At 34.3% G+C, this 26,589-nt stretch overlaps 1 protein-coding gene across 2 annotated transcripts in view; it reads right to left on the reverse strand.

Annotated features, from left to right (window-relative positions):
- Positions 1-26,589, reverse strand: part of LOC111058966 (palmitoyltransferase Hip14) — a 33,356-nt gene that overhangs the window by 1,065 nt on the left and 5,702 nt on the right. The window contains exons 3-13 of one of the 2 annotated variants that reach the window (XM_039423019.1): positions 23,984-24,183; positions 21,803-22,012; positions 19,318-19,480; positions 17,318-17,452; positions 16,563-16,583; positions 11,790-11,990; positions 9,270-9,431; positions 8,190-8,346; positions 6,934-7,068; positions 4,302-4,408; positions 2,115-2,377 (exon numbers count right to left, since the gene is read on the reverse strand). In XM_039423019.1, the coding sequence (XP_039278953.1) occupies positions 2,117-2,377; positions 4,302-4,408; positions 6,934-7,068; positions 8,190-8,346; positions 9,270-9,431; positions 11,790-11,990; positions 16,563-16,583; positions 17,318-17,452; positions 19,318-19,480; positions 21,803-22,012; positions 23,984-24,183 (1,752 nt within the window). In that variant the 3' untranslated portion in view covers positions 2,115-2,116. The remainder of the gene's footprint in view (positions 1-2,114; positions 2,378-4,301; positions 4,409-6,933; positions 7,069-8,189; positions 8,347-9,269; positions 9,432-11,789; positions 11,991-16,562; positions 16,584-17,317; positions 17,453-19,317; positions 19,481-21,802; positions 22,013-23,983; positions 24,184-26,589) is intronic. The other variant, XM_039423020.1, reaches the window with a different exon arrangement.

Below are 26,589 nucleotides of genomic sequence, written 5' to 3' on the forward strand. Positions count from 1 at the left end.
CCATCTTCAGTGTTATCCCATGAGAATCAGATCCATCAGATCTAACTATAGTCCCAGAGATATTACTTTTTACACAGCTCTTTCTCGAGACAGAGAGGCTCGATGCTTTCTCCTTCACTAATCACTCTCACTACCTAACAGCATTCTCCCTACTTTTGTATCAGCATGCAATTGTGCGCAGCTTGCTTACTCCTCTCCACTACTCTGTCCATATTTTTTTATTGGAAACATGCAATAATAGTTGTACAGTAACAATAATATTATTTTGCTCGTTTTGCTGGAGTATTGGATCGTTTGATTGACACCTACTGATACCTGTAAATCATAATACCTAATGGCATCTTATTTTCGTTGATTGTATAGTTTTATTAGATAATTTATCCTTTTTTATTTCACTATATTATTATGAATAATTATATGATCATGTAGTATTATTATTATGAGAATGTAATAAAATCATGTTATGTAGCCGTGTTATCATTTAAGATGATTTGTAAAACTGTAATTATTATTGTAACCATGTTACCATAGGCGACAAGCCTAGTAACAATTGTAAAATAAAATTTATCTATCCATGCTAAAAACTGTGGAAGGAGAAATTGGTTTCCACTCTTCATGTTAAAAGTAATATCTCTCGGACTATAGCAAGCATTCCTTCGTGATACTATACAGGCACAGAATACATACAGAATGGAAACTATCAATCAAACGCGTATCCAACCAATGCTTTTTACGTGTCGCGAATACTAGACACGTCACGTGATTGCGCCATCTTGTTAGAAATTAAAACATTGGTCTTCTGATTGGCTCGTGGCAGTGAACGAGACCGATTGATCCAGATCAGTAAAGTGATCCGAACCTCCCATCTACAATTACAATGCTGAACTTTCTTACAAGATGGCGGACTTTTGTGACAGGATACTAGCCGAGTTTCCATTCTGTATGTATTCTGTGATACAGGCATCCAACTAGTCAATCAATCAATCATTTATTTATTCCAAAACATACATGAAAAAGTCAAAAACTCAAAACTAACTTTGGAGAAAAAGTGACAGTTTGAGATTGATTTTTTACGGTCACTTTATACTGTTTATACTGTAGCATGCTAAATCTATCAAATATGCTCTCAACAATTACTTGATTTTGATCTATCAGGGGCCCGTTTCACAAAGGTACAAGTAGGTTACAAGTCTTGTTGCCAACCATGGTTTTGGAGAACAGCTGATTACTAGCGTTTCACAAAAGCAGAATTGTAAACTTGTAGTTACAATGAATTTCTACAAGTTTACAAGTGATTTGCTTGTTACGAACAAGTGTTTCACAAAGATTTTCATTGTAGCCAACAATTTTTGTCGAAATTACTTGTTCGTAACTATGAAATTTCTACCGAAGTGGAAAGCTATGTAAAGGATTTACAAGTGATCATTAAAATTATTTTAAATATTCAATAAATATTTCTAATAATCAAAAATGCCCTATATTCCTCAAAAATTCATTATTTTGAAAATATAGCCATCAGGAAATTGAATTTAATAAATTTCCAAAATAGTTATTAATGTGTTACCTCATAGGTTATGTGTACTATAGTATATATACACAGTATATATAGTATACATTATATATAGTACATTTACTATATATATACAGAGTACATATACTGTGTAGGTTACAAATTCAGCAATAAATGAAGTAGACTGTACAAAAAACATTATATTGCTTTCAAATATTTTCAAAGTAATTATTGGAAAGTACAAGTAACCTTTATAAAGGATGAAAAAAGGAAATCATCATGAAAATAGGTTACGTTTACTATTGAAGTATTGTAGACTTGTGAAATTGTAAACTTGTAATCATAAATTTTTGTGAAACGTGAGTACTTGTAAACTTGTAACTATAAGTACTTGTTCATAACCATGGTTGGTAACAATACTTGTACCTTTGTGAAATAGGCCCCAGGTCTATTTCTATATCTTATGCAACCTGGGAGAATACCAATAAATTTTATTTTTCAATCATTCCTTCACCTTAGTCCTGAATCGTGACTTATAATTCCTTATATTTTCGCTTATTTATGAATAACACCAACGTTTTGCTTATGTTCCAACAGCACTTACCTCTAAACGTACTGGTAGTTTTCCTTGTCGGTGAGAAGCGGTTCTTGTTCGACAGGCGTTTTGACGTGGTAGCGCGTGAGCCAATCGGTGGGGTCTGGCCTGAACAGGCCGAAGCACCGCAGCTGGAAGAAGTCGACTAGGTTGAGGCAGACGCCGCGGTGGAAGGGACTACTGCGTGAGGCGCCGCCCAGCGACGGCAGTGAAAAGTGTCGGTAACGGGAGGCGTTCATGCGTTCGTTCGTCGTCATCCCGAGAATACTTATCTGCACAATCGGACAACACAATCAATCAATATCTTTATTCAAGACATACAATATAATAATTGAAAAAATACAGTTTTATTAGACACAGTATAAAACACAGTTTTATATCCACATTTATTGGATATTATTGCCGGTTGCAGACGAACCACTTAATGAACAGACGAACCACAGGTTGCAGACGAACCAAATCGCATGTGGGATGTAGGAGCGATCATTTTCCTTCTGTGGTACCACAAACGGAATGCATTGGCAGGCATGACAGTGGCACTGATACTTCCACATGACATTGCGCGCTGTGGTAGCGATTATTTTCCTTGCGATTGTGATACCACTGGTTTGAGCACTACGCTTCACCTAGCTTCTGTACCAGAATCGCAGTCGCTGTGATAGTGTTCCCTCGAATTTGATAAAAACACTTGAGTATGATACAAACATCTGAAAAACTGTTGACTAATGCGCGTTTTCTCGAATGTAGTGTGAAATACTCTCTGCGTATAGTTCTAGACTCTAGTCGTTCTGTGGTATGTCGATCCCACATCCCACATGCGATAGTGGTTCGTCAGCAACCGGCCTATTATAGGACTGCAGTTTCGTGTTGAAACCAACACATCTCCAGCTGTAGTGATGCTCAGATGCTCATGTTCACTTAACCATACAATGTAAGGTTATATTTTAATTATTACATGAATGCGGCATATACATTAAACAATACTTATATCTATACAACAATTACAATACCTGTATAGCTATATTACAATACAAATATCTATTAATAATGGCACTAATGTTAAACTAGGTTTTTTATTATAACGATTACTATACACAATACGAAAGGTTATTCCTATATAGTCATCACAGCCTGTTTAAAGGCTGTTTTATTATGGGGACTTTCGATATGTTTACCTCCTTACTACCCTAAACAGAACTGCGGGGTCAAAAATTGTCTTCCAAACTTTTCCCTTTATAACATTTCCTTGACTGGACTATTAAATGAATGGAAAAATTACAGAAATAGCAAGCAAATAATTCCAGCTGACTGAAAATTGATAAATCTAAACAATTTTTTTCTTATGCACTTTCAATGTTATTTTTATATCCTGAAAAAGGATGAAGAAGTGAGTCAATTTGTTGTCCAACGAATTTGGCCTGTAAATAGGTTCGAAGAATCTGTGTTCAAAATTTGAAGCTGATTGATCAATTCTCTTTAAAATTCTTGTCGAACATACAAACAGACAGAAACGACTTTTGGCTTTAGTAAGTCAAAAGTGAGAGCTTCGCTAACACTCGTTCAATAAATAAATAAGTTACTTCTATTTCTATCATCGATATTTTAATTCTACTCGTTTACAGCATTTGACTTTCGATTTTCGTTGAAAAATAATTATTTTTTATTATAATTTGAACACATGCAATTTCTAATCTGAATTCTACCCGTGATCACCAAGAGATCGATTACATTTCAAAGTCTGTCTCGCGAGTTCCAGTTGCACTATTCCGGTTTACTATTAAATATTAACCGTGATTAAATGACGGTTAAATGCCACAAGAACGATTTCTAACATCGATATTCTAATTTTATCCGTGATCAAGAAGAGATCGATTAAATTACAAAGTATGTCTCACGATTATACAAAATTCCATCAAAGTTTAACCGTGATTAAATGACGTGGTTGAATTTCACAAGAACCAATCAGATAAGAGGAAGACGTCTTCAACCAACACTCAATCACAGTTGAATTTCATAATATAACATTTTTGAACAGGTTAGTTTTCTCCTTTTCCTATTCTATATTTCATCAAAAGGTTCTTAATTGAAGTCACATTTAAACTCACTTATTTTGTCACAACCGTGTTCTGATAGATAAGTACATCGCCCCGATTTTAAAATGATAAGCATGCGAGTATAAATTTTGTTTGATGTTACCTGGTAGAGTTGACAACAAAATAGCGTGGCCACCCAAATGCTGTGCAGAAAAGCGTTTAGACCGACCCAAGCCACCCACGCGTCACATTGTGCATAGCCCCATAACCCTGTCAACAAAATTCACTGATTACTTCATACAAAAATGCCAACAGTTGAACAACATCAGCAAGGAAACCTAAACAGACACATTTGCGAATATCGGTCCTAAAGTACATTCTTTCTCTAATATGTGCTCAACTTGTCTGCTAAGGTATCAAATAATAGCAAACAACAGATAGTACAACATTTTTAGTGAGAGGCTAAAGCTGAGTTTACACCAAAGTTATCAACAAAATGTTTATTTTTCCGTCCTTATAGATTCTATTAGATTGAACATAACTTATTATACACATGATGTGCATATGTGTTTGTCAAGCTCCGTTTAATCTAATAGAATCTATAAGGATGGGAAAATGAACATTTTGTTAATAACTTTGGTGTAAACGCAGCTTGAGACATCTTATAACAAACAGTACAACAGTTTAAGTGTAATTCACTGTAAACTGACAGCATTACTCATCAATAACAACTATACTAATACTGATGCCCGGTTGCAGAGTCTTTACATAAAATCAAACATAGCTATGTGAGACATAGTTTAAAATCACTGACATAAATGCTTGGTCGTTACACAGTCGTTTGCGGAAGCCCATTTAGCTATATCTCGAATTAGCATCACACATAAGTCAGTGTACACTGCAGCTCTATTCACTTTTTCCGTACATGCTTCTAACCAACCAATGTCTTGGCATCGGGGAAAGTTTCAATCGACATTACTGTGAACAGACCTAGAAGACCTCACATAAAATTGATAAATCATATGACGAATCTTGGCTTTTGGCGAGATTTCTCACCATATTTAGCGAAAATATTACAGATGGTTTTTAATAAACATCTTTCAAAAAAAGCTATCACAACCTCTATGTGATTGATTGGGCGTTTCCAATTTTATGGGAGCTATAGTTTACTTTGACATCTGTGCAACGAAAAGTGGAGTTATGGCTTCATAAATAAGTAAAATGCCTGATTTTAACTTTATGTATCGACTCTGCAACCGGGCATAATTGGGCGTTTCCAATTTTATGGGAGCTATAGTTTACTTTGACATCTGTGCAACGAAAAGTTGAGATATGGCTTCATAAATAAGTTAAATGCCTGATTTTAACTTTATGTGACGACTCTGCAACCGGGCATCACAGTATCAAACTATAGTGTGGATCACAATAGAGTAGTTGAGTTTCTTTAAACGCTAAACATAATAATTTGTTTGAAGTTTTTTATTTGGACAAACGAGTGTGTGCAACAGCACTGTGAACTGTGATTGCTTCTAAGCAAGGTCATTCCTAAACCTTAAGTAGTATCAATTTTTAAATAAAATTGTATCAAGTTTTATTTTATCTCTATTGTATTTATCTAGAACTGTCAATGTGTAGAGATCACAAACACACACATTACGCTTTTTATCAGCTGTAAGTCTGTACAAAGCTCGAGATTCTAGGATTCATTTGAATACTATTCCCGGTTGCAGAGTCGTCACATAAGTTAAAAACAGACAGTTAACTCATTTACAAAGCCATACATTCACTTTTCGTTGAACAGATGTCAAAGTAAACTATAGCTCCCATAAAACTAAAAACGCCCAATTGGACACATGATTTCGTTGCACAGTTGTCAGAAAGATCTTATTTATGTCTCCAATAGCTAAAAACGGTCATTTAAGTTATGGGCCCGAAGTCGTGCTGTTAAATCCAATATCTACTCCTTCCAAATGCATTTTAGAGGTTGTGATAGCTTTTATTGAATGTTGTTTACGAAAAACCATCTGTATATAAGTAAATTATTTTTTCTCCCCATGTTTTTTCAAGTTGTTTATAACCTCCAAATCGCTAAATATGGTGAGAAATCTCGCCGAAAGCCATGAGTCGCCATATTGTTTATAAATTTTATGTGAAGTCTTTTAGGTCTGTTCACAGTGATGTCGATTGAAACTTTGCCCGATGCCAAGACATTGGTTGGATAGAAGCATGTACGGAAAAAAGTGAATAGAGCTGCACTGTGACTTATGTGTGATGCTAATCCGAGTTATAGTTAAATGGTCTTCGGCAAACCACTGTGCAACGACCAACCATTTATGTAAGTGATTTTAAAATATGTCTCATATAGCTTTGATTTTACGTAACGACTCTGCAACCGGGCATAATAGTCTAATAATTGATATATTTGCTTGATACATAATTAACCATTTCATGAATCAAGATTTGATTCCTGATAGAAAAATCTTTAGCTATTTTTCCCCTCAATTTTTAGCAAAAGACCTCGAGACAACCTAAGAACTCGTTACACTAGTTCAATAAAAGAATACTATAATAGTAAATAATCAGTGAAAACTTTCACATTGATGGAATTTGAACCAGGGCTATCTAGGCGGAGGTCTGTAATGCTGGTACTGGAGTACCTTATTCTAAATGGTGCAAATTTCATAGTATTTCAACATTTATTGGAATTCGAACCACATGTTTCTGCACAGAGCAAATACAAAAACACTTTTACTACACAGTTAATTCAAGTAGTAATATGTAGAAAAATTACTTACTGGCCCAAAAGTCAAATTCTTCAGACTCCAATGAACAAATGTAGGGATAGTATTGGAAACAACCCCATAATAGGAACAAGCACATTGTGAGAAGCATCATAAGGTAGCCCATGAAGTACTTATGATTTCTAGCTCCTGGAATAAAAATATGATTATTAAAAAAATAGGATAATTAATTTTCATCTACAAAGTAGCTCTTTATATCAATTGCGTTGATTCAACTAGTTTTATAATCATTGAAGTCCAGTCACTATAATTATACTTATACATTGCTGCTTGCAATATATAATGTAGTTCTGATTTTTTTCTATATTATTTGGATACATGAGAGAAGTCCAGAACCAATTTCTTCATGCAAAATTTCCCAGTGCTAGATAAAGAGTGGCCCAAAAAACCTTGTATTTTCGGTTCATTCTTCAGTTTTCAGCTATATCCGCCAAATCCAGTAATCGGATTAAAAAATCTGCTCTAGCCTTTTTTTCTAGATTGAAAATTTCTGAATAAAATAATATCATTATGAACTTTCTATCTTTGATGAGTACTGAGTTCTGATTTTTCAAAAATAAGTGAAATTTAAAGAAATAAATCAATTTTGATCAATTTTAGTTTTTAAATCAACAATATCTTCCGATTGTTACCATTTAGATGTATAATTCAAAATCCCTCTGGGCGTATTTTTGTGCTTTACAATCTGAGGTAGAGCGCTCTATCTCATATAAATATCCAGGTACACCTGACAAAAATGCTCCTTGTATTGTGAAAAACACCTAATTTTCAGCTTCAACCATCATCATCAACTACTTTGTCCTCACATTGATATTTCGCACAATGATATAAGTTCATGAGATTATGTTCTATGAGAATCACCCGTTAGATGCACTTCATTTCAGCTTTTCGTAGTGGAGAGGCGCGCATAAGGACACCTCAAGGATAAACATTTCAAACACATAACTCTTGACACAATGCTCAGATCTCATCGTACTACCCTTCATTCTTCTCAGCTCGTCTAGGCGGTTCAAAATCATGCATCATAAGTCAAATTCGGCCGAAAAATGGAAAATTAATTTCTGAGAGAACTTCAACCGGTATTTCAATATACAGAAAATGGCCAATTTTTATATTCAAAGCTGTATATCTTTTGAAACTTATCATATTTTTCAATATGTTTGAAAACCTTTCGTTTTAAACCATGAGCTCTGTAGTATAAAAAATGAAACCATATTTAACTCAAAATTAAAGCTTATGAGAGTACTGACCTATGCAATTACCGACCCACGGACAGTGGTGATCGAACTTGGCCACACAGTGATTGCAAACTGAGCAATGCTTCGACCTGATTGGTCGGCGCACAAGACAGGAACTGCAGAACCACTGAGGCTCGAAACCTCCTCGTTCGGCCAATTCTATTATTGTCTGCAAAAATAACAACACTGATACAAAATTACAAAATCGAATCAACTTAATAACAAAGAAAAATAATAAACTTTACAAACTTTCAAAAGTAAGTCTGTACACTTTTGGCCTAAACAAATTATGCGGAACTACCCGAGATACACCTTTTGCTGATCAGAAGATCATGTTTTATTACAGTGATTATAGTGAATTAAGAAACTAACAAATAATAATATAATGAAACAAATATGAATAATACACTTGATTCAATGAGAAATTGGAATTCATAGCAGAACAAGACATGATGTAGTAAAATTATATTGAAGTAAAGGTATATTGATATGCTATCATATTCTATGCACGAGAAACATCAACTAGATACAGATACACTTAGGGCCAGTTTCCGAGCTCGTGATTTAGCTAAGTTCTAGACTTTAAACAGCTGGAGCTAGAAAATTGGCTTTCCGAAATGGCACGTAGTCGCAGTTTTTATAATCTTTATTTTCTTATTTCTATAACTGGAAACGTTTTTCCTTGACGAAATAAATAATTCAAAATGGCTGAAGCTTTACACTATTTACTCTTTATTTTATTTTGTGTTCAATTTTCTAGTTTTTCGAAATTTAATTTAAACGTGGACTGCGACTATGCCAAGCAAAGTTTTGGAAAGCATTTTTTCTGACTCCAGGTGTTTAAAGTCTAGAGCTTGGCTAAATCCCTAGCTCGGAAACAGCCCCTAATGATATCAAGCAAGAATATTATAGTAGGTGTTGATGAACACATATTTTGCACATAAAATATTGAACCAATATGCTTTTTGATGGGTATTGAAAATCTTAAGATGCGGCTTCACGTTTAAAGTTAAATTGTGTACTTCGGAAGGAAAATGATCACTGAGTAGCATTGAATCAATACATTTTTGAAATACTTGAAGACTGACTTACTCTGAACTTTTGATCTTGAGTGTTAGCCACAATGCCTGGATCACCCCTCCACGACTTTAGGAAGAAATGCCACAGCAGAAGAGAGCAGCTGAAGAAAAGAAGTGACTCCAAGAAATCAACGGCTGGAGCTATTTTCTCTAGCCAGGTTACATACATCCAAAACTGTAAAACAAAATTTCAAAAATACTTTCGATTATTGAATGACAATATTATAGCATTTACGAGTTCAATGATATCAGTAAGCTTCAAAGCAACTTGACTATTAATACAAAGCTTCAAGTATATTTGAGGCTAGTCAGATCAATCCACATCTTTTGTTTTCTTCTAAGCCCTGTTAAGCTATTCAGAAGGGGACCCATTCGAATTCAATAAGATGAAGGAGAAATAATACAACAATACAAGTGGTATTTTTGCGTAACTCAGTTCTATAGGAGAGTTAATACAGAGCTCGCGTTTCACCATACTCAATTCACACTATCTTTACAATTTGAACTAAGCACATATTTTTGCAGACAATGCCCACATGAGCTTTTTGCTTGTGCGTGGGTAATGGGAAGTGCGAGGGTGAGTTATGAGATGATCAAACGTCCATGCCTAATGGATGGAATTAGGTGGGATTCGAACCCGCGACCAGGTAGCACTAGCAGACTGAAGGGTGCACGCCTTAGTCAACTCGGCTATCTTTCCGGCCATCATTCCCATGGCTTTCTCTGAGGAAGTTATTCCTTCCAAAGTAACTTTTCAATCCAACTTCAACTTTGTCACTTATAAACCCCTATTTTTAATAGACATCACGTATATTGAAGATACCCGACTTCAAAATGATTGTGTGGCACATTATTAGATAAATAATCAAGTCATAACACGGACTACTATAAAGTACTTACTATACTACACAGTACTGTATCTTCAGCTTGACGAGCAATGATGTTCATACTTGGCTGGCTTATCGTGCTACAGTTCGTTGTACGGTGAGTAATATAAAGCACAAAGCTTCACAAAATTATTTTGTCTAGTACAAAGATTGTTGTACAGATGGAAATAAATTGGGAGTTGCATTTGTTCGAATGCTAATTAATGATAATTATATTTAAACGAAAATCCCAATTAAATGCTGTAAATCACCCCGAAGACTTCTGCTTCTGCAAATATTGACAACATGGTAAACAGCTAGATGGAAATCCGATGAGCTCTACTCTACAAAAAATATTTGTCCACCCTGGAAACGAACCAAGTACCTCCTAATTGCCGGTCAGGAATGCTTACCCTCACACCAAACTGACAATCTCCGGATAGCAGCGCTCATTTTAAACAAAGCCATAGCGGCCAGCCAGTCTACAGGTGGAAATAAATTGGAAGTTGAATTTGTTCATATGCTAATTATCAATGAATAATTATCATCCAGAGATTGTCAGTTTGGTGTGAGGATAAGTATTCCTGACCGGCAATCAGGAGGTACTTGGTTCGATTCCCGGGCTGACAAATAATTCTTGTATAGCAGCGCTCATTGAATTTCCATCTAGCAGTTTACCCTGTTGTCAATATTTGCAGTAGCAGAAGTCTTCGGAGTGATTTACAGCATTTAATTGGGTTTTTCGTTTAATAACAATTAAAAATCTGGTGTGGCGCACTTACACAACTTTCCTTGCCGTAATGAAAATTGATCCCCTGACGCTAGTGTTCACGCGCATCTCAAGTCTACTATTTAAAGATCTGAGCAAGCTGGTGACAGACGCTGGATACACACGAGGTCTGCTATCTCTTCATAGTGAATGATTTAATAGAATCAACAGTTGCCAACAGTTTGCAATTGAATAATCACGTTTTCTCGAATTTCGAGCTTATTTTAATTTTAGGTGAAAATGTTACTAAACATTAATTGTAGAGATTTTCATGCTCAATCTTTTCCACTTGAAATTATTTGTTTAAATTGTATCTGAAGCCTGATAATTGGGAAACTAAAATCAAACTTATGACAGTTGATAGAGCTTATCAATAACTGTTCTAGGTATGAATTTGATAAAAATCGTTGGAGATGTTTTCGAGAAAATCGCGAAAAACCCTGTTTTTGACATCATTTTCGCCATTTTAGTCGCCATCTTGAATTTCATTTGATCGAAATTGTTCGTGTCGGATGCTTATATTGTAAGGACCTTAAGTTCCAAATTTCAAGTCATTCCGTTAATTGGGAGAGGAGATATCGTGTAAACAGACGCACTTACACATACAGATCAATACCCAAAAACCACTTTTTTTGGATCCTGGGGACCTTGAAACGTATATAAATTTAGAAATTAGGGTACCTTCGTTTTTTTCGGAAAGCAATACTTTCCTTACCTATGGTAATAGGGCAAGGAAAGTAAAAATTGTAGTAATTAACACGTTCTAAAATACACAATTGTTGTATCTAGTCACAACGTATCTGGTCGCACTGCAGTAAAACAAAAATCTCTTGCAGAAAGCAACAGTGTTAACGATGTCCTGTTAGTTTTGAACCTTTTGATGGGTTGAAAAGCCTACCTTAGTAGCTAAATAAACAGCCATTGGTAGGACATTCATGAGCCGATCATCGAAGAGGAAGCGATCGGCAAAGTAGAGGCAGAAGTAGCCGGAGATCAGGATGCCAGTCTTCACTGGGTACAGCAAATCAGCCTGGAACGTCTGCCCCACACCGTAGAACACTAGAAATGGCGTTCCTATCATACACCAATAGCGTAACCTCTGCAAATAAAACAACACAGTAATAATCGTTGTAAAGTTCAACATTTTTCCTGCAGTTACTCGAAAAAGTGCTCATTCCCGCATCAATTATAGTACGCAAAATACCTTATTCCCACACCCAGTGCAGGAATGTAGATTTTAGTGCGGCAAACACTTAGGGCCGGTTTCCGAGCTCGGGATTTAGCTAAGTTCTAAACTTTAACTGGCTTTAAACTCTGGAATCAGAAAATTGGCTTTCCGAGTCAAAGCGTTAACGTAGTTGAGGACTTGAATAGAATCGGGAGTTTAGATATCATGTTAGACCATGGAGTTTATAATTTCGCTTTCTGAGTGAGGGGCTTATAAGTCTAGAACTTGAATTTAAACCCTACCCGAGTCGAGGGTTTAAAATCACGCTGTTTTAAGTCCTGGACTTAACGATTTTTGATAAATCAAGGGCCCATATGAATAAAACCAGAGCAAATGCTCATGAGCAAAAGCATTGAGCATAAGGTTTTGCTCATGAGCAAAAGGTAGAAGCAAAAGCATTTGCTCATTTTGATATGAATAAGCTCTACCTTATACTCTTACCTTATGCTCCTGAACTCTGGAGCAAATGCTCACGTATTTTAAAGATTTTTCGTCAGCTGATTCGCTTTTGTAGCCCTAATTTGTATTTATAGCTCACGGAAGCGCTAAATATGCAAACAGGGGGCACCGCTTGTGTTTGCGTCGTCTGCTCTGTTTTCTATTTTTTATGAATACAGTTCTAGGTTAGTTGAGTTCAGAATTTTGAAATAATAGCGTGAAAAAATGTCATCTCTATAATAATCTTCAGCATATTCTTATAATATCAATAGCCTTCTTATAATCGTCTACACTCTCATATTCTTAAATGCCTATTTTCTATTTTGTTTTGGCTATCTTTAAAACAGGTAGCTTTTGTATTTATTCTTTTGTAGGAATAATGGTGATATATATATTATATCATGGTTGAATCTATAAAGAGTTTTATAGTTCTACACTATTGGTTGTGATAGTATCTGGTATAGTTTCCTCTTCCTCATACGAATTAGTTGAGCCATTTTACTATGAGCAAAAGGTGATAAGCGGCTCTAGACTAGACTCACCTTTTTTGAAGCATTTGCTTCAAAAGTTGAGCAAATGCTCAAACTTTTTTTTTTGATGAGCATGAGCAAATGGTTTTGCTCACGTTTATTCATAGAAAATGAAGCAAATGCTCAACTTTATTCATATGGGCCATTGATTTATCAAAAATCGTTAAGTCCAGGACTTCAAACAGCGTGATTTTAAACCCTCGGCTGGGGTAGGGTTTAAATTCAAGTTCTAGACTTACTAAGCAAACACAATTCAGTCATTGTTTTGGAGTAGATAAAAACCCAAATAGATGTCATGGAAAACCTATATTATTTGGATTAGTCCATCTAAATTCATAATTTATAGTTTGCAAGTTCATTTTGGAATATAATTTTATCAGAATTATGTGTAAAAACTAACCTCATTTTACGACTCTGACATAACCTAAAAATGTTCAAGCGAAATAATACAAGGATTGCCTTAAAATTCATATTTCAATCTGAATGTTATTAATCAATGTCATATTCAACATATTAATAATAATAATAATAAATTATTTCTCCAGTTTTTTTCAAAACAAATACGTTTTCAAACTTAATAGCCTAATGAAATTTTTATTCCAAAATCACTGGTTAGGATCAATGATCAATAATAACATAACGTAAAATGATATGTTTATTCATTCACCTTTCAAAGGTTTTGCTTTGAATAGGCCTACAAAGAAATCGAAACGTAATTTTACAAAATAGTTTGGAGAGCATGCTCATTTGAATTGTCCCGCTGTAATCAGCTGTTTCCGTTTTGCTATAATGCCAACAATACAACAGTAAAATACTGAGCGCTTGGCCAGAAAAGCAGAAAGGCCTAATTGACACGTTTACTCATGTATTTACATAAAAAACAAGCTGAAACTATATTTTTACACTAATATAGAGTATAATATATCATTCAGACTCAAACTTGAGGATATTTGGAACTGGAATAAATAATACACATGACAATTTCATAGAATGGTCAGGTTAGACTTAAGTCTGTCCTGAGGGCTGATCATTAGCCTATTCCTTGATCAGTCCTGGGCCAATTAACTTAATCATTCATTTACATTAATAGAAAAATTAGAACATAAGCTTACAGCTTCGATCGCATAGACAAATTAATCAATAAAACAAATTAATGGGCACCGTATAAGTATAAGCAAAATTTTGCTGAATAACTTTTGTGTTTTCGGATAGGAGAATATAAAACTGTTAGTGAAGTATAACGTTGTGAGGCTCATTGATGGCTTAAAATACATATCCAGAAAAGTGATATGGCCATTTCCACACTTGCTGATGACTTCTTGTAGATGAAGTATTATTATAATTGAATCTCATATAACTTTATAATATTCATTCTATTGTCATTTAGACTGAATTTGAAATAATTCTGTTGTGGAATGTTTGCAATATTTATTATCAGCATTAAAAATACTACAGATTTGCACAAACATTTTATTTAGTATAGTACATGTTCACCGCCTATTACTGACTTTTTACATTCTATGGTAACTCTAGGAAAAATTTAATGTGCAATACGTGCGTAAAGTTTCTTTGCTGCACTCAAGACCATCATTCCGCACTCGCCTACGGCTCGTGCGTAAACATTTCTTTCGGTGCAGCAAAGTGGCACTTTGCGCACTAGTTGCACAAATAACTATTTCCTCCCAGGATGTATGAAGATGAAACCAATTAGATTCAGCTGAATTCTTTTAAAACTTCGAATTATAAACAGATTACAGCTCATCTATTTCACATTCCATGACGAACTGTTAGTAAAAAAATAGTTTTTTAACTATTTTTCACGACACTACAGTCAGTTTTTATTGAATAAAAGTTATTAAAACTAGTACCCACGTGTGTGCTAGTTCAAAATTGTTAATGTGGAGCAAACTGGACCTTAAGGACCGACTCCTAAGCGACTACTGTAGCCGTGCTGTATTAACGACTGTGGAATATGTTACTGTAAAATATTATTGTAGTCTAAATTATGTTTAATTTATTATATTATGACAAATATAATAATGATAATATAAAATGTGTCGACTACAGCCGTTGATACATCGCAGCTAGAGCCACACGGCTCAGAGTCATACAGCCGTAGCTTAACAATTTGACCAATACGATTCCAACCAACAATGATGTAAAGACTTATATTTGTATACAGATGGAAATAAATTGGAAGTTGCATTTGTTCAAATGCTAATCAATTAATAATTATTATTAAACGAAAATCCCATTTGAATGTTGTAAATCACCCCGAAGACGTCTGCTACTGCAAATATTGACAACAGGGTAAACAGCTATATACCTATGGAAATTCGATGAGTGCTACTATACAAAAATGATTTCCAACTTCCAATTTATTTCCATCTTTAGATTGACTGGCCGCTAGTAAGGGTAAGCATTCCTGACCGGCAATAAGGAGGTACTGGGTTCGTTTCCCGGGCTGACAAATAATTCTTGTATAGTAGCGCTCATCGAGTTTCCATATATAGCTGTTTACCCTATTGTCAATATTTGCAGTTGCAGAAGTCTTCGGGGTAATTTACAGCTTTCAATTGGGTTTTTCATTTAATAACAATTAAAAATCTGGTGTGGCGCACTTACACAACTTTCCTTGCCGTTATGAAAATTGATCCCCTGACGCTAGTGTTCACGCGCATCTCAAGTCTACTATTTAACGATCTGAGCCAGCTGGATTATTCGCATAATAATTATTATAATTAAATTTGTATTGTACTCAATTATTCAATTTATTCATATTCAATTCATATTGAAGGTGTGGGAATGATTTAATACGCCATTGGTTAATTCTCATGTACTGGTTGATGCTCAGTGCGATTCAACGAACTATTTTTCTGTTTTGAAGTAACAAACTTCTATGTTTCAAATTTGCAGACTTCACATCACTATATAGGATTCTTTCCACTCCCTTGTACAACCCGTGAACAATATGACCAGCAAGGAAGTCTGACCTAATAAGATAGCTAATTTAATAGAAGAGTGTAATATGATGTTAATATTCTCAATTTTTGGAATTTAACCTACGTTAAAAATATCTGCACATCAATGGGTATTTTGATCATAGAGGCATGTATGTAGAAATCTTGATAAATACCTTATATACTATAAGTATTGCATGCACTATAACTGTCTTCGAGAAAACTGAACTTTGGATCATCTCGTGTTACAATAAAAAAAATGCATAAAAAAGAGACGATCCAAAGAATTTTATCAACTAATTTCCACTGACTAGAATAATCGAATTACAAGTAAATCAATCAATGAGATCAAGAATCAATGATTGTCAGATGTCAGACAGATAAATTTAATTACAACATTACAATCGTTGGTAATAAGATGCAAAATATTGTCAATAAATATTGCTCTTTTGAAAGATTATTTTACGTTAACAATAATATTAGAATATTCTTTTAGAAGTATCATGAAAACTGACCTTTTTAAACCAAATGGCACACTTCAGCAATAAGTGAAAAGCACCAACCAGAAAAAATGAAACAAGAGATCAGTATCTATTCTTCATTAACCTTTTGCATTTCATCTTTCATCAATACACTAAAATATCACATGGAATGATTAAGTACTAATAATAATTTATTGAAATTGATAAAAAATTGAATGCTGGAGCGACATATAGATTAGATATAAATTATTGAATGTTGTTTATGCAATCTTATTATCAATTATTTTCATTTTTATATTAATAATCGATATGTAAAAATTCAATGTCACAACAAGGATTTGATACCGTACCAAATAAATAGAATAATTTTCAAGTATTTAGCACTGTTCGTGTACAATTACAAACTACAGTAAACAGCCTTCACCTAAACAAACAGGACACTACTTTTCTAATAGGAAATTCAATCTCTAGGCCGATTCCGTATAGGCCTGCACGGTAAATGATTGAATACCAAGTATGAGAAATCCATAAATAAGCAATACGATCAAATTCATAAATATATAAACTAGCGTCATTAACTTTGTAATCAGCACCGAATCAAGTGCCTTATTGTTACCACGGTATATTTTCATCTAAATACCGTGATTGTTACTATGTCTCGTCACCAGCAAAACGTACAAAGTGGAGCCAAGAAAAAATACGACACCAGTTCGTATTATGAACAATACTACAAATAAAATAAAATTATTATGTGATACAATTATTCACAACAATATTAATTTACTCACTTTGTCTTTGGAAAATCGGAGACAGGAATGTTGATTTCTATTTGATACGGTATGCTCCATTACTTTTTCCATCACTTTCTTGCCAGCCCAAGGAGCGCACTTGTCGTTCATCAGCATAGAGTAAGGTGTTTTACCCTGCTCAAACAATAAACCAAATTGATATCAAATATTTCTATAAATTTAATGCAGCGTAGTTGATTGGAGTCAACTGTTAGGCTCGACTCACACTTACGCGACTCAAGTCGAGAAGTGACTGCGACTCTAGTCTCTTCTCGACGCAGCATGTGTTTTCAAATGGTGACACTCAGACCAGTCGACTCAAGTCTCCGCGACCTCACGACTGTGAGACTGAGTCGAGCGTCGACTCGACATGTTGGTCGAGCCTCGACTAGAGTTGCGTAGTACCGTTCATTTTTAATGAAAATGAGGTTATGTTTCATGAAAAGTGATGTTTTATCATTAATTTTAGATATTAGATAGAAGAATTAGATTAGACAATATATTCATAATAATTATTATAAAATTTGTTACATGCGCAGAAGTGACGAATTGGATCTCATATTTTTAATAATGTGAGGTCAGAAATGGAGTAGCATGAAACTGAATTAGTGACAATGAGCAAGAAAATCGTAAGGTCGAGAGACTTGAGTATCCTCGACTGGAGTCGTACAATTTGAGTCGATGTAGTGCGAGTTGAGCCTTAGTTATCATGAATTTAAATTTTACTGTCGATGTGGAATCTATTGAAACACGATAAATACCTTCAGGATCAAGAATCTTTGAAATAAAATAGTACTTCGCAACTTTGATAATCCATATGAATTTATTCAAAAAGCCATACATAGCCTAGATGTAGTGTTATTTCAAAGGAAAAACGTTTATAAGTGCAAAATCGCGCCTAAAAACTTTTAAAAACTTGAGGTATTTCTCTTCAAAAAACATGAAATACATCAGCTATGTATTTTTATTGGAAAAATTGAATGAATCATCAATTTTGTAAAGTCCACTCTGAAATATCGTGTATAAAATTATTATGCAGATATGACATGTAGAGATTATATGACTATTTTATCTCAATGTTAACAGTAAATATTCAAGAACAACTTTTACTAAAGTTTGATTGACTTCCACTGCCAGCCAGTGAGTTGAGATTTATGCAAAAACAAAAAATCTTTAAAAAATACCAGTTATAAACTTTTTCTGTAAAAGGGAAAGGTTGTATCTACAATCAGAATATTATCATGATAGATTAAATGATGACATGGATGGTCTAAAAATAGATTATAGGTTATTTCTTGGAGAATTATCATGAATGACGACTATTGCACTAATTAAATAGCAGTGGATAATATAAACAGATCGAATATGCATAACATGTAAAGAAATATTAAATTATACTTGGAGTATCAGAAACTACTATTGCCTATAGTGAGATGCATGTTATAAAGTCAGTACCTGATTATCATTGGTTTGCTATCCTTGTCTGTAATTAGACAAAGCAGATAGCTCTCTACTCTTCTTTTATACCTCCGAAATGTTGCCAAATCTTTTGTTAACTATGAAGAACCAAATTAAGAAATTTTATTATTAAATCGTGAAAAATATAATATTTTCTTGACGAATAGAATATATTTGAGATACAATTGATGATTATCAAAAAGTATCAGTCATTAGTATTAGATCAGATATACCGGAATTACTTGAATCACAGCTAATATAAAAGGCGGTGGTAACAGAGAATGTGGTCCTATCATTTCAACTGACTTTATAACATGTATCTCATTATACATCAGAACAGAATAATTGAACTAAATGCAATTACAACGCAATAAGTACAATACAATTTCAACACACAATGCAATAGATACAATAGGATATCAGAAATCTAATCAGTAACCCTGAATCCCAGTTTTTCTATAATAAAATTATACGTGTCATCAGAAAATGACACAAGTCTACCACATTCTAATTTCAATTCTAAAATGTAATTTGCAATTCACCTGAGCATTTGCAATGTCAAGACTGGCACCATGCATGACTAGCGTCGACACAGCAGTGTGGTTTTTGGCTAGAATGGCCCAATGCAGCGCAGTATTCTGTTTGTACTTATCCTGCACCGTCGTGCATGCACCAAAGGTCAGCAACAGTCTTGTTGGGTCCAAACTGAACAAACATAAAATGTTCAGTTAGAATATGATACATCAACATGTTTCTCAACTTCTCAAGATAGATAAAACAAAAATAGAGGACTGCTTTAGCTCGATTGTTCTCAAACACTTCATATTTAATTCAACGAAAATTTGCCTTCTGTAAGTGCAAATATTGACAAATAAATAACTCACATTATTAATAGCTACAGCTACTTAAACACTGTTACGAAAGTTTGCAGTGGCAGAAGTCTTCAAAATGCATACTCAAACTTGAAAAACATCTTCGTACAATTATTATAATTTATCGAGAATCTAATTTATTCTCATTAGATTGATAATTTTAATACGAATTATTAGAAAATAACTTATAGATTGAATATAAACCAACCATTATACTTCTCAAATTTTATAAAATCCGCCGTTCTCAAAATATTCAGGAATCTTATTTATAGACAATCACCAAAAACTTCAAATACCCCTTATTTGAGGAAACAGTTCATAGGTTACATTATTTTCAAAATGCATTTCATTGAATATTTCAGTCGAAAATAACTATCAACTAAAATTTCCTATTCCTATAAAAGTAGATCTTGAGTAAAAACCTAGTAAGAGATAGATATAACAGCTTCTCAAAATATCAAACAAGTATCCAGTAGCTTCATATAACATCAGGCCTTATAAATATACTTAGAAAGCCACTAATTTCAGGTCATAATTATATATATTTTTTTAATTCAAATTCTCTATTCAAAAAAATAAATAAACAATCAAATACATCCCAAAAAGCAAATACAATATTGTTTCCTAATTTCTAAAATGTGTTCCCTATAGGCTAGGCTACCCTGTGTGGGGACACTTGAATATATATAATAAAATATTAATATACAAATTTAAATATTATAACATGAAGAACATAATAATTGAATATGATAGCATATTGAAATAAATCAATATGTCAATTTATATTTAATTTCTATTTATTTCATTATTGCACACATTCACACGCGCACACGCATATACACAAACACATACACACACACACAAAACTTAAAATTATGTACGGAGTGGTTGCTGTTTTTTTCATATTTAGTTCAATTAAATTCATAATTAACGTTTCGTTTTTTTCAAAGTGCTGATGTAATTAGCAATAATTACTATGTGATTTTTTCAAAGTGCTGATGTAATTAGACCATAAATGAATACGCGTTTATGAAGAAAGAGACAGTGATTGAATTTTATACTGTCTTACTGTTTACGCCTACCGGACGGGATTTGTGAGTTCAATGATCTTTAATTGTTGCAGTGTTAATGTCGTGTAATGTATAAGGTTGAAGTGTCATGATTTAACATGAACCGTTCATAGTCTAATAATTATAACGTTATAACAAGTAGTTCCGTGAACAGTGGACTTTGCGCAGTTATAAACCACAGTCTCCTCTAATACTGTTCATAGAAGTAAATTCTGTCCTGTCGTTTCGGCGAGATATCGGTGTGAAACGACTAAGGCCAGTTGCAGACGAACCACTATCGCATGTGGGGTGTGGGAGCGACTATTTTCCTTCTGTGGTACCACAAACGCAGCGCATATGGAATGCATTGGCAGGCATGGCAGTGGCACTGATACTTCCACATGGCGTTGCGCGCTGTGGTAGCGATTATTTTCCTTGCGATTGTGGTAACACTGGTTTTAGCACCACGCTTCCCCTTGCTTCTATACCAAAATCGCACTAATGAGCGTTTTCTCGAATGTAGTGTGGAAGTCTCTCTGCGTTAGTCGTATTGTTCTGTGGTATGTCGGTCCCACATCCCACATGCGATAGTGGTTCGTCTGCAACCGGTCTAATGGCTATTTGAGTTGGTGTATCGACAATTCTAATCATCAGTTGTTAACAACATACCATCATCAAAACCCGACCGAGTTGAAAGCAGAGAAAAGTCAGGAGAAAATACTATGTTACTTTCAATTGCATGCGCCATTGCAGCAATTAATAATCCACTCGACAGCTGATTTATGATTAATAATTATAGTTTGATTTTTACGGTAATATTGGCGCATGAAGGAGGCTCCTTTTCCTTTTATATTATCCTTGAAATGCGAAATTTAAAAAAAAAATTAAATTCGTCGACGCGCATTTCAAAAAGGAGCATACCTGTCAAATACCATGAAAATCTATTGCCGCGTTTCACCGTAAATGCGGAGCATAAACATAAAAATATAAACACAAATACATAAAGAGAAATGCAAAACCGTCGACTTGAATCTTAGACCTCACTTTGCTCGGTATAATGACTTGAAATTATTGGGTGTCTATTCAACTGATGGATGGATGCAGACCTGTTGACTTTGTGCGCACTCCACATGAGCGGCGTCATGCCGTTGCGGTCGTGCATGTTGGGGTTGACGCCCTTGGCGACGAGGTAGGCGACGATGGCGGTGTGCCCAAACTGGGCGGCCAGGTGGATGCACGAGCAGCCCTCGCCGTCACGCAGCGACGGGTCCGCGCCGTACTGCATCAGCAGGGTCACGCTGGCAAGGTGGCCTTGTCTGCAACAAGTCTACCTTATTCAATACCAGCATTGGTTGAAAACATGGTAAACAATTAAGGAAAAAACTGTTTCATCTTTTCTTTCACACTTTTACAATTGAATTTTATGCATCAGAACCTTGGTTGAAAGCATGTCATACAAATGATTAGGAAACTGTATCATCTGTGACAGTTTCATAATTGAATTTCATTCATCTGTGACAGTTTTACAATTAAATTTTATTCATCTGAACCGTGGTTGAAAGAATGGCATATAATTGAGCGAGAGACTGTGCCATCTGTGACAGTTTTACGATTAAATTTTATTCATCTGAACAGTGGTTGAAAACATGGTATACAATTAAGGAAGAAACTGTATAATCTGTCACACTTTCTAAATAAAATTTTATTCATCTGAACCGTGGTTGAGAACAGTCATACAATTGATCGAGAAACTGTATCATCTGTGACAGTTTCATAATTGATTTTTATTTATTTGCACCGTGGTTGAAAACATGGCATAAAATTGATCGAGAAACTGTATCATCTGTGACAGTTTTACAATAACTATACTAAGTATAGATATTGAACATTCAAACGAAATGAGTTCTATAACTTATATCGTTATTCTAAAACTTCATCATCATAATGATTTATACCTATGAAAACAATTTACTCTACCATCATCATCATCATTGATGGATCAGATGCATCAGGACATACATATAGAGGAGCCTTTAGTGATCATACTATGAGCATTATTTTATCAATAATAGCCTACGGACTGAAGTTTTATGTCACCTAAGGAATAATTATATTGTTCTTTAACATAAAGGTAATCAATTTGTTTACATCAAATTGAAAATGAAGAAATATATCAATAGGAGACAACAGTTTCCTGGACCTGAGTGCTTGGTATTTAATGTATTGGATATTATTATTGTTTAAATTGCGAATAAAAATCTTGATTTGATTGATATTAGAATACACGTAGACTTTTTTCTATACTTTATGTTAATCACATCCATTACCATCATTGTATCAGTAGAAGATAGAACGGTTCAAACTTGTATAAATGGTTCATTCACGAGAAAAAGCTTGTAATTGCAGTGGCCGTATGGGGACGGATCTTTTTCTCGTAACTGAACCATCTACAACCTCAAGAATACAAAATTGCTTTTATTAAACTCAAAAATGAACATGCTTTTATCAAACTTAAAAATGAACAAATTTATCAACCTAAGCCAGCAGTTATCAAGATCTAACCGATTAATTAATGTAGCCTAACTTCCAATAAGCAGCCAATCAACTAGTTTGAGATATTTTTCTATATTAAAATCTTGTTTCTCCAAAAACAATTTTCAATGTAAAATAACAATGTTTCCCAATATTTCACTTTCAGGCGGAAATTTTGTTTAATTATATTGATTATAGGCCTAATACTGTATTTTATTCATTTTTTCCATCTTCTCTCAAATATACTTCAATAAGAAGATACTGGCATGAATTGAATTAAGAAAGAGAAGTTGTGCACCAACCCTGTTTTTCTTTTTAATATTATGATGTTTTTGACCTGATAAATGAATATGAAAGAAGACTTGCTAAATCTTAGCAGGCTTTCAATGAGCAAAGGCTCAACTCACACTTACGCGACTCAGGTCGAGAAGAGACTGCGACTGTAGTCTCTTCTCGATGCAGCATGTGTTTTCAAATGGTGACGTTGCGGAGACTAGAATCGACTGGTCTGAGTGTCACCATTTGGAAACACATGCTGCGTCGAGAAGAAACTATAGTCGCAGTCTCTTCTCGACTTGAGTCGCGTAAGTATGAGTTGAGCAAAAGGTATAAACCAGGTCAAATCGAATCTCCATCACCATAGCACAAAGCACATCATTATAAATAAGGAGTATCATAAATAAATACTTCTAATTCTTGAACAAATTTTAAAATTATTTTCCATTGTCGAAATATTTTTGTTATAAGCCAAATACCTGGTGGCCCAGTGCAGTGGAGTGGCAAGGAGTTCTCCTCCAACAGCATCGACTACGGCTCCTTTCGAAATGAAGTAGCGGATGATTTCCTGTCGATTATTGATGGCTGCCCAATGGAGCAGCGTCACAGTTTCGTTGTCGGGCTTGTTCACATCGTAGCCAGCTTCAATCAGTTGCCGGCACCTCTCCAATGCTCCGTACTGCAAATTATTTCCAACAATAAGTTTAATGTGAAAAAACATTAACAGTAGTCGGTCCCAACTGCCTAAAAAGCAGTCGTTATGTCATGTCAGAGGCCCTGATCAGTTGCGACTTGAAAACTCTAACAACCAGACTTGAGCCAGTCGGATCACTTGATATTATTATAATTAACTGCTGATGCACTGGTATATCTCTATTTTACCAACTGTATATCTCTATTTTACTGTCTAACTGTATAAGGTTAACATAATTATGTGTTTAAGGATATTTCTACTATATATACTGTATATTTTAGGAATTAAGTTTAAACCATACTTGATAATTATTGTCTTTGTCACAGTTCCTGAAGGGAACCTCAAAGAGTTTGATGATTATTTTCTAAAGTAAAAACATTTTGTAGCAAGCCCATTGAGTCAAGAATGTACAGCCAGGGTCGGCTGTCACAGTGGAGGAGGGGGAAAGATCATGAACCACAAGGTTTGACATACTCCCAAACATCAGTTCCTTCCTTAAGAAGAGGAATAATTTTTTTCCAACTTTAAAAACTAAAAGCTGATCAGACAGTTTTGGCTGACAGACTAAAAACGCTGAGGAGAGGTAGAAGTGGGGCTAGCATTCTAGTCTCCCCTCCAGCAAGCTTGTGGAAAAAGCTTTCCACTTTTCTTCTGAATAATTTCTCACACTTTTTGATCGCCTACCTCCTGAGACAGACCGAGCTGCCCCGTGGCTGGACATCCCCATGGCAACTTAGGATGGACATCAACTGTATAACGGTATCGTTCCACATTCAATTTATTTTTTCTATATTGTTTTGATTTTAGAAATTCCAAATTAATTATAAATGAATAATGTTTTTTGAACTGTCAAATAACTTGTTTAAATAAAAAACACGATAATCTGTCCAACACAATTCTGTCTAACGTTTTGAAAAATCATTGGCAACAAGTTTATTTTAATAAAATTAGTAGAATTGATGGTGATGTTGTGAAATCTCTCCATAATAAGAAAACAAAGATATTGTCAAATTTCACTAAAAATTTACTAAAAACTTTAAAACAGAACCATGGTTTCACGTAGTTAACCAACGCATCATCAGCTGTACTGAGGATACAGAAACAGCTGATGATGCGTTGGTTAACTACGTGAAACCATGGTTCTGTTTTAAAGTTTTTAGTAAATTTTTAGTGAAATTTGACAATATCTTTGTTTTCTTATTAAGTTTATTTTAATTTTTTTTTTAATTTTTTTTAACTCAAAATTTCATAACCCTCCTTAATTGTTCTGTATTAGAATAGTTGTAGCATAACTAATTTTATAAAACCAAAATATGTTAAAATTCACATTTAAATCAAACAGAAATTTCTTCTTTTAAATAAAATAAATCTGACTCCTTAAAAAAAAGTTTTTCTTTCAAATTCTAAAAAACATCTAGTTAATATAAAAAAACCCAACTGCCTTTGCTCTACCATCAAATGCTACGCAACAACAATTTACAGTGTTCCCGTCTGGGAACTGGTGGATCGCCCCCTCTTACCAAACAGGTCACCAATCATTTATTACAAATGATGGATACCACTGTTCAATCAATATAATGTTACAACTGTCTTAGCTTAATATTTAGATTAGAGTATTAGTTTCGTTAAATACCTAACCTTACACTGGACCAGTTCCTTATACAAAGGTATCTATTAGCACATTTTCAGTAGTAGGTTATATTCGAATATGATAGTTGAATTGATTTAATAATTAAGAAACTTTTATTAGCAATGGAATAAAAACACAATTTTTGTCACACTTTTTTCGATGTATTTCACACGACATGCAGTCGAATATTCAAGTAAATAATCAAAATCTTTTACTTACTGACTGTAGTACTCTCGACCGTCTCGCGATCATTTTCAACAGTACCGACTGGAATTTTTTTGTTGGTTAGGAAGATTTGTGGTTTTTATTATATAATCAAGAAGTTTGTTTGATTTGAAATTGAATTGGTCGGCACTGTTGAAAATGATCGCGAGACGGTCGAGAGTACTACAGTCAGTAAGTAAAAGATTTTGATTATTTAGTTAAATATTTGACTGCATGTCGTGTGAAATACATAAAAAAAGTGTGTTAATACATCGCAGCTCGGAATGGATCAAGAAACCATCACCTACAATTTTTGTCTTTTATAATATTCAGGTTTTGTGTCAATCAACTTGAATAGGGTGTCCCACGAAAGGTGTAACAGTCGACGATGACCATAGATTCTACATGAAATTTGCAACAAAGAATACCCAGTAAAAGGTGCTAAGCAAAGGAATAAAACACATTTTTTGTCTCTTCTACTTTTTAGATTTCATGTCTTCACTTTTTAGATTTCAGCTGCGATGTATTAACACACTTTTTTCTATGTATTTCACACG

This window comes from Nilaparvata lugens, chromosome 3 (genome assembly GCF_014356525.2).
Source record: "Nilaparvata lugens isolate BPH chromosome 3, ASM1435652v1, whole genome shotgun sequence".
Taxonomy (NCBI): Eukaryota; Metazoa; Arthropoda; class Insecta; order Hemiptera; family Delphacidae; genus Nilaparvata; species Nilaparvata lugens.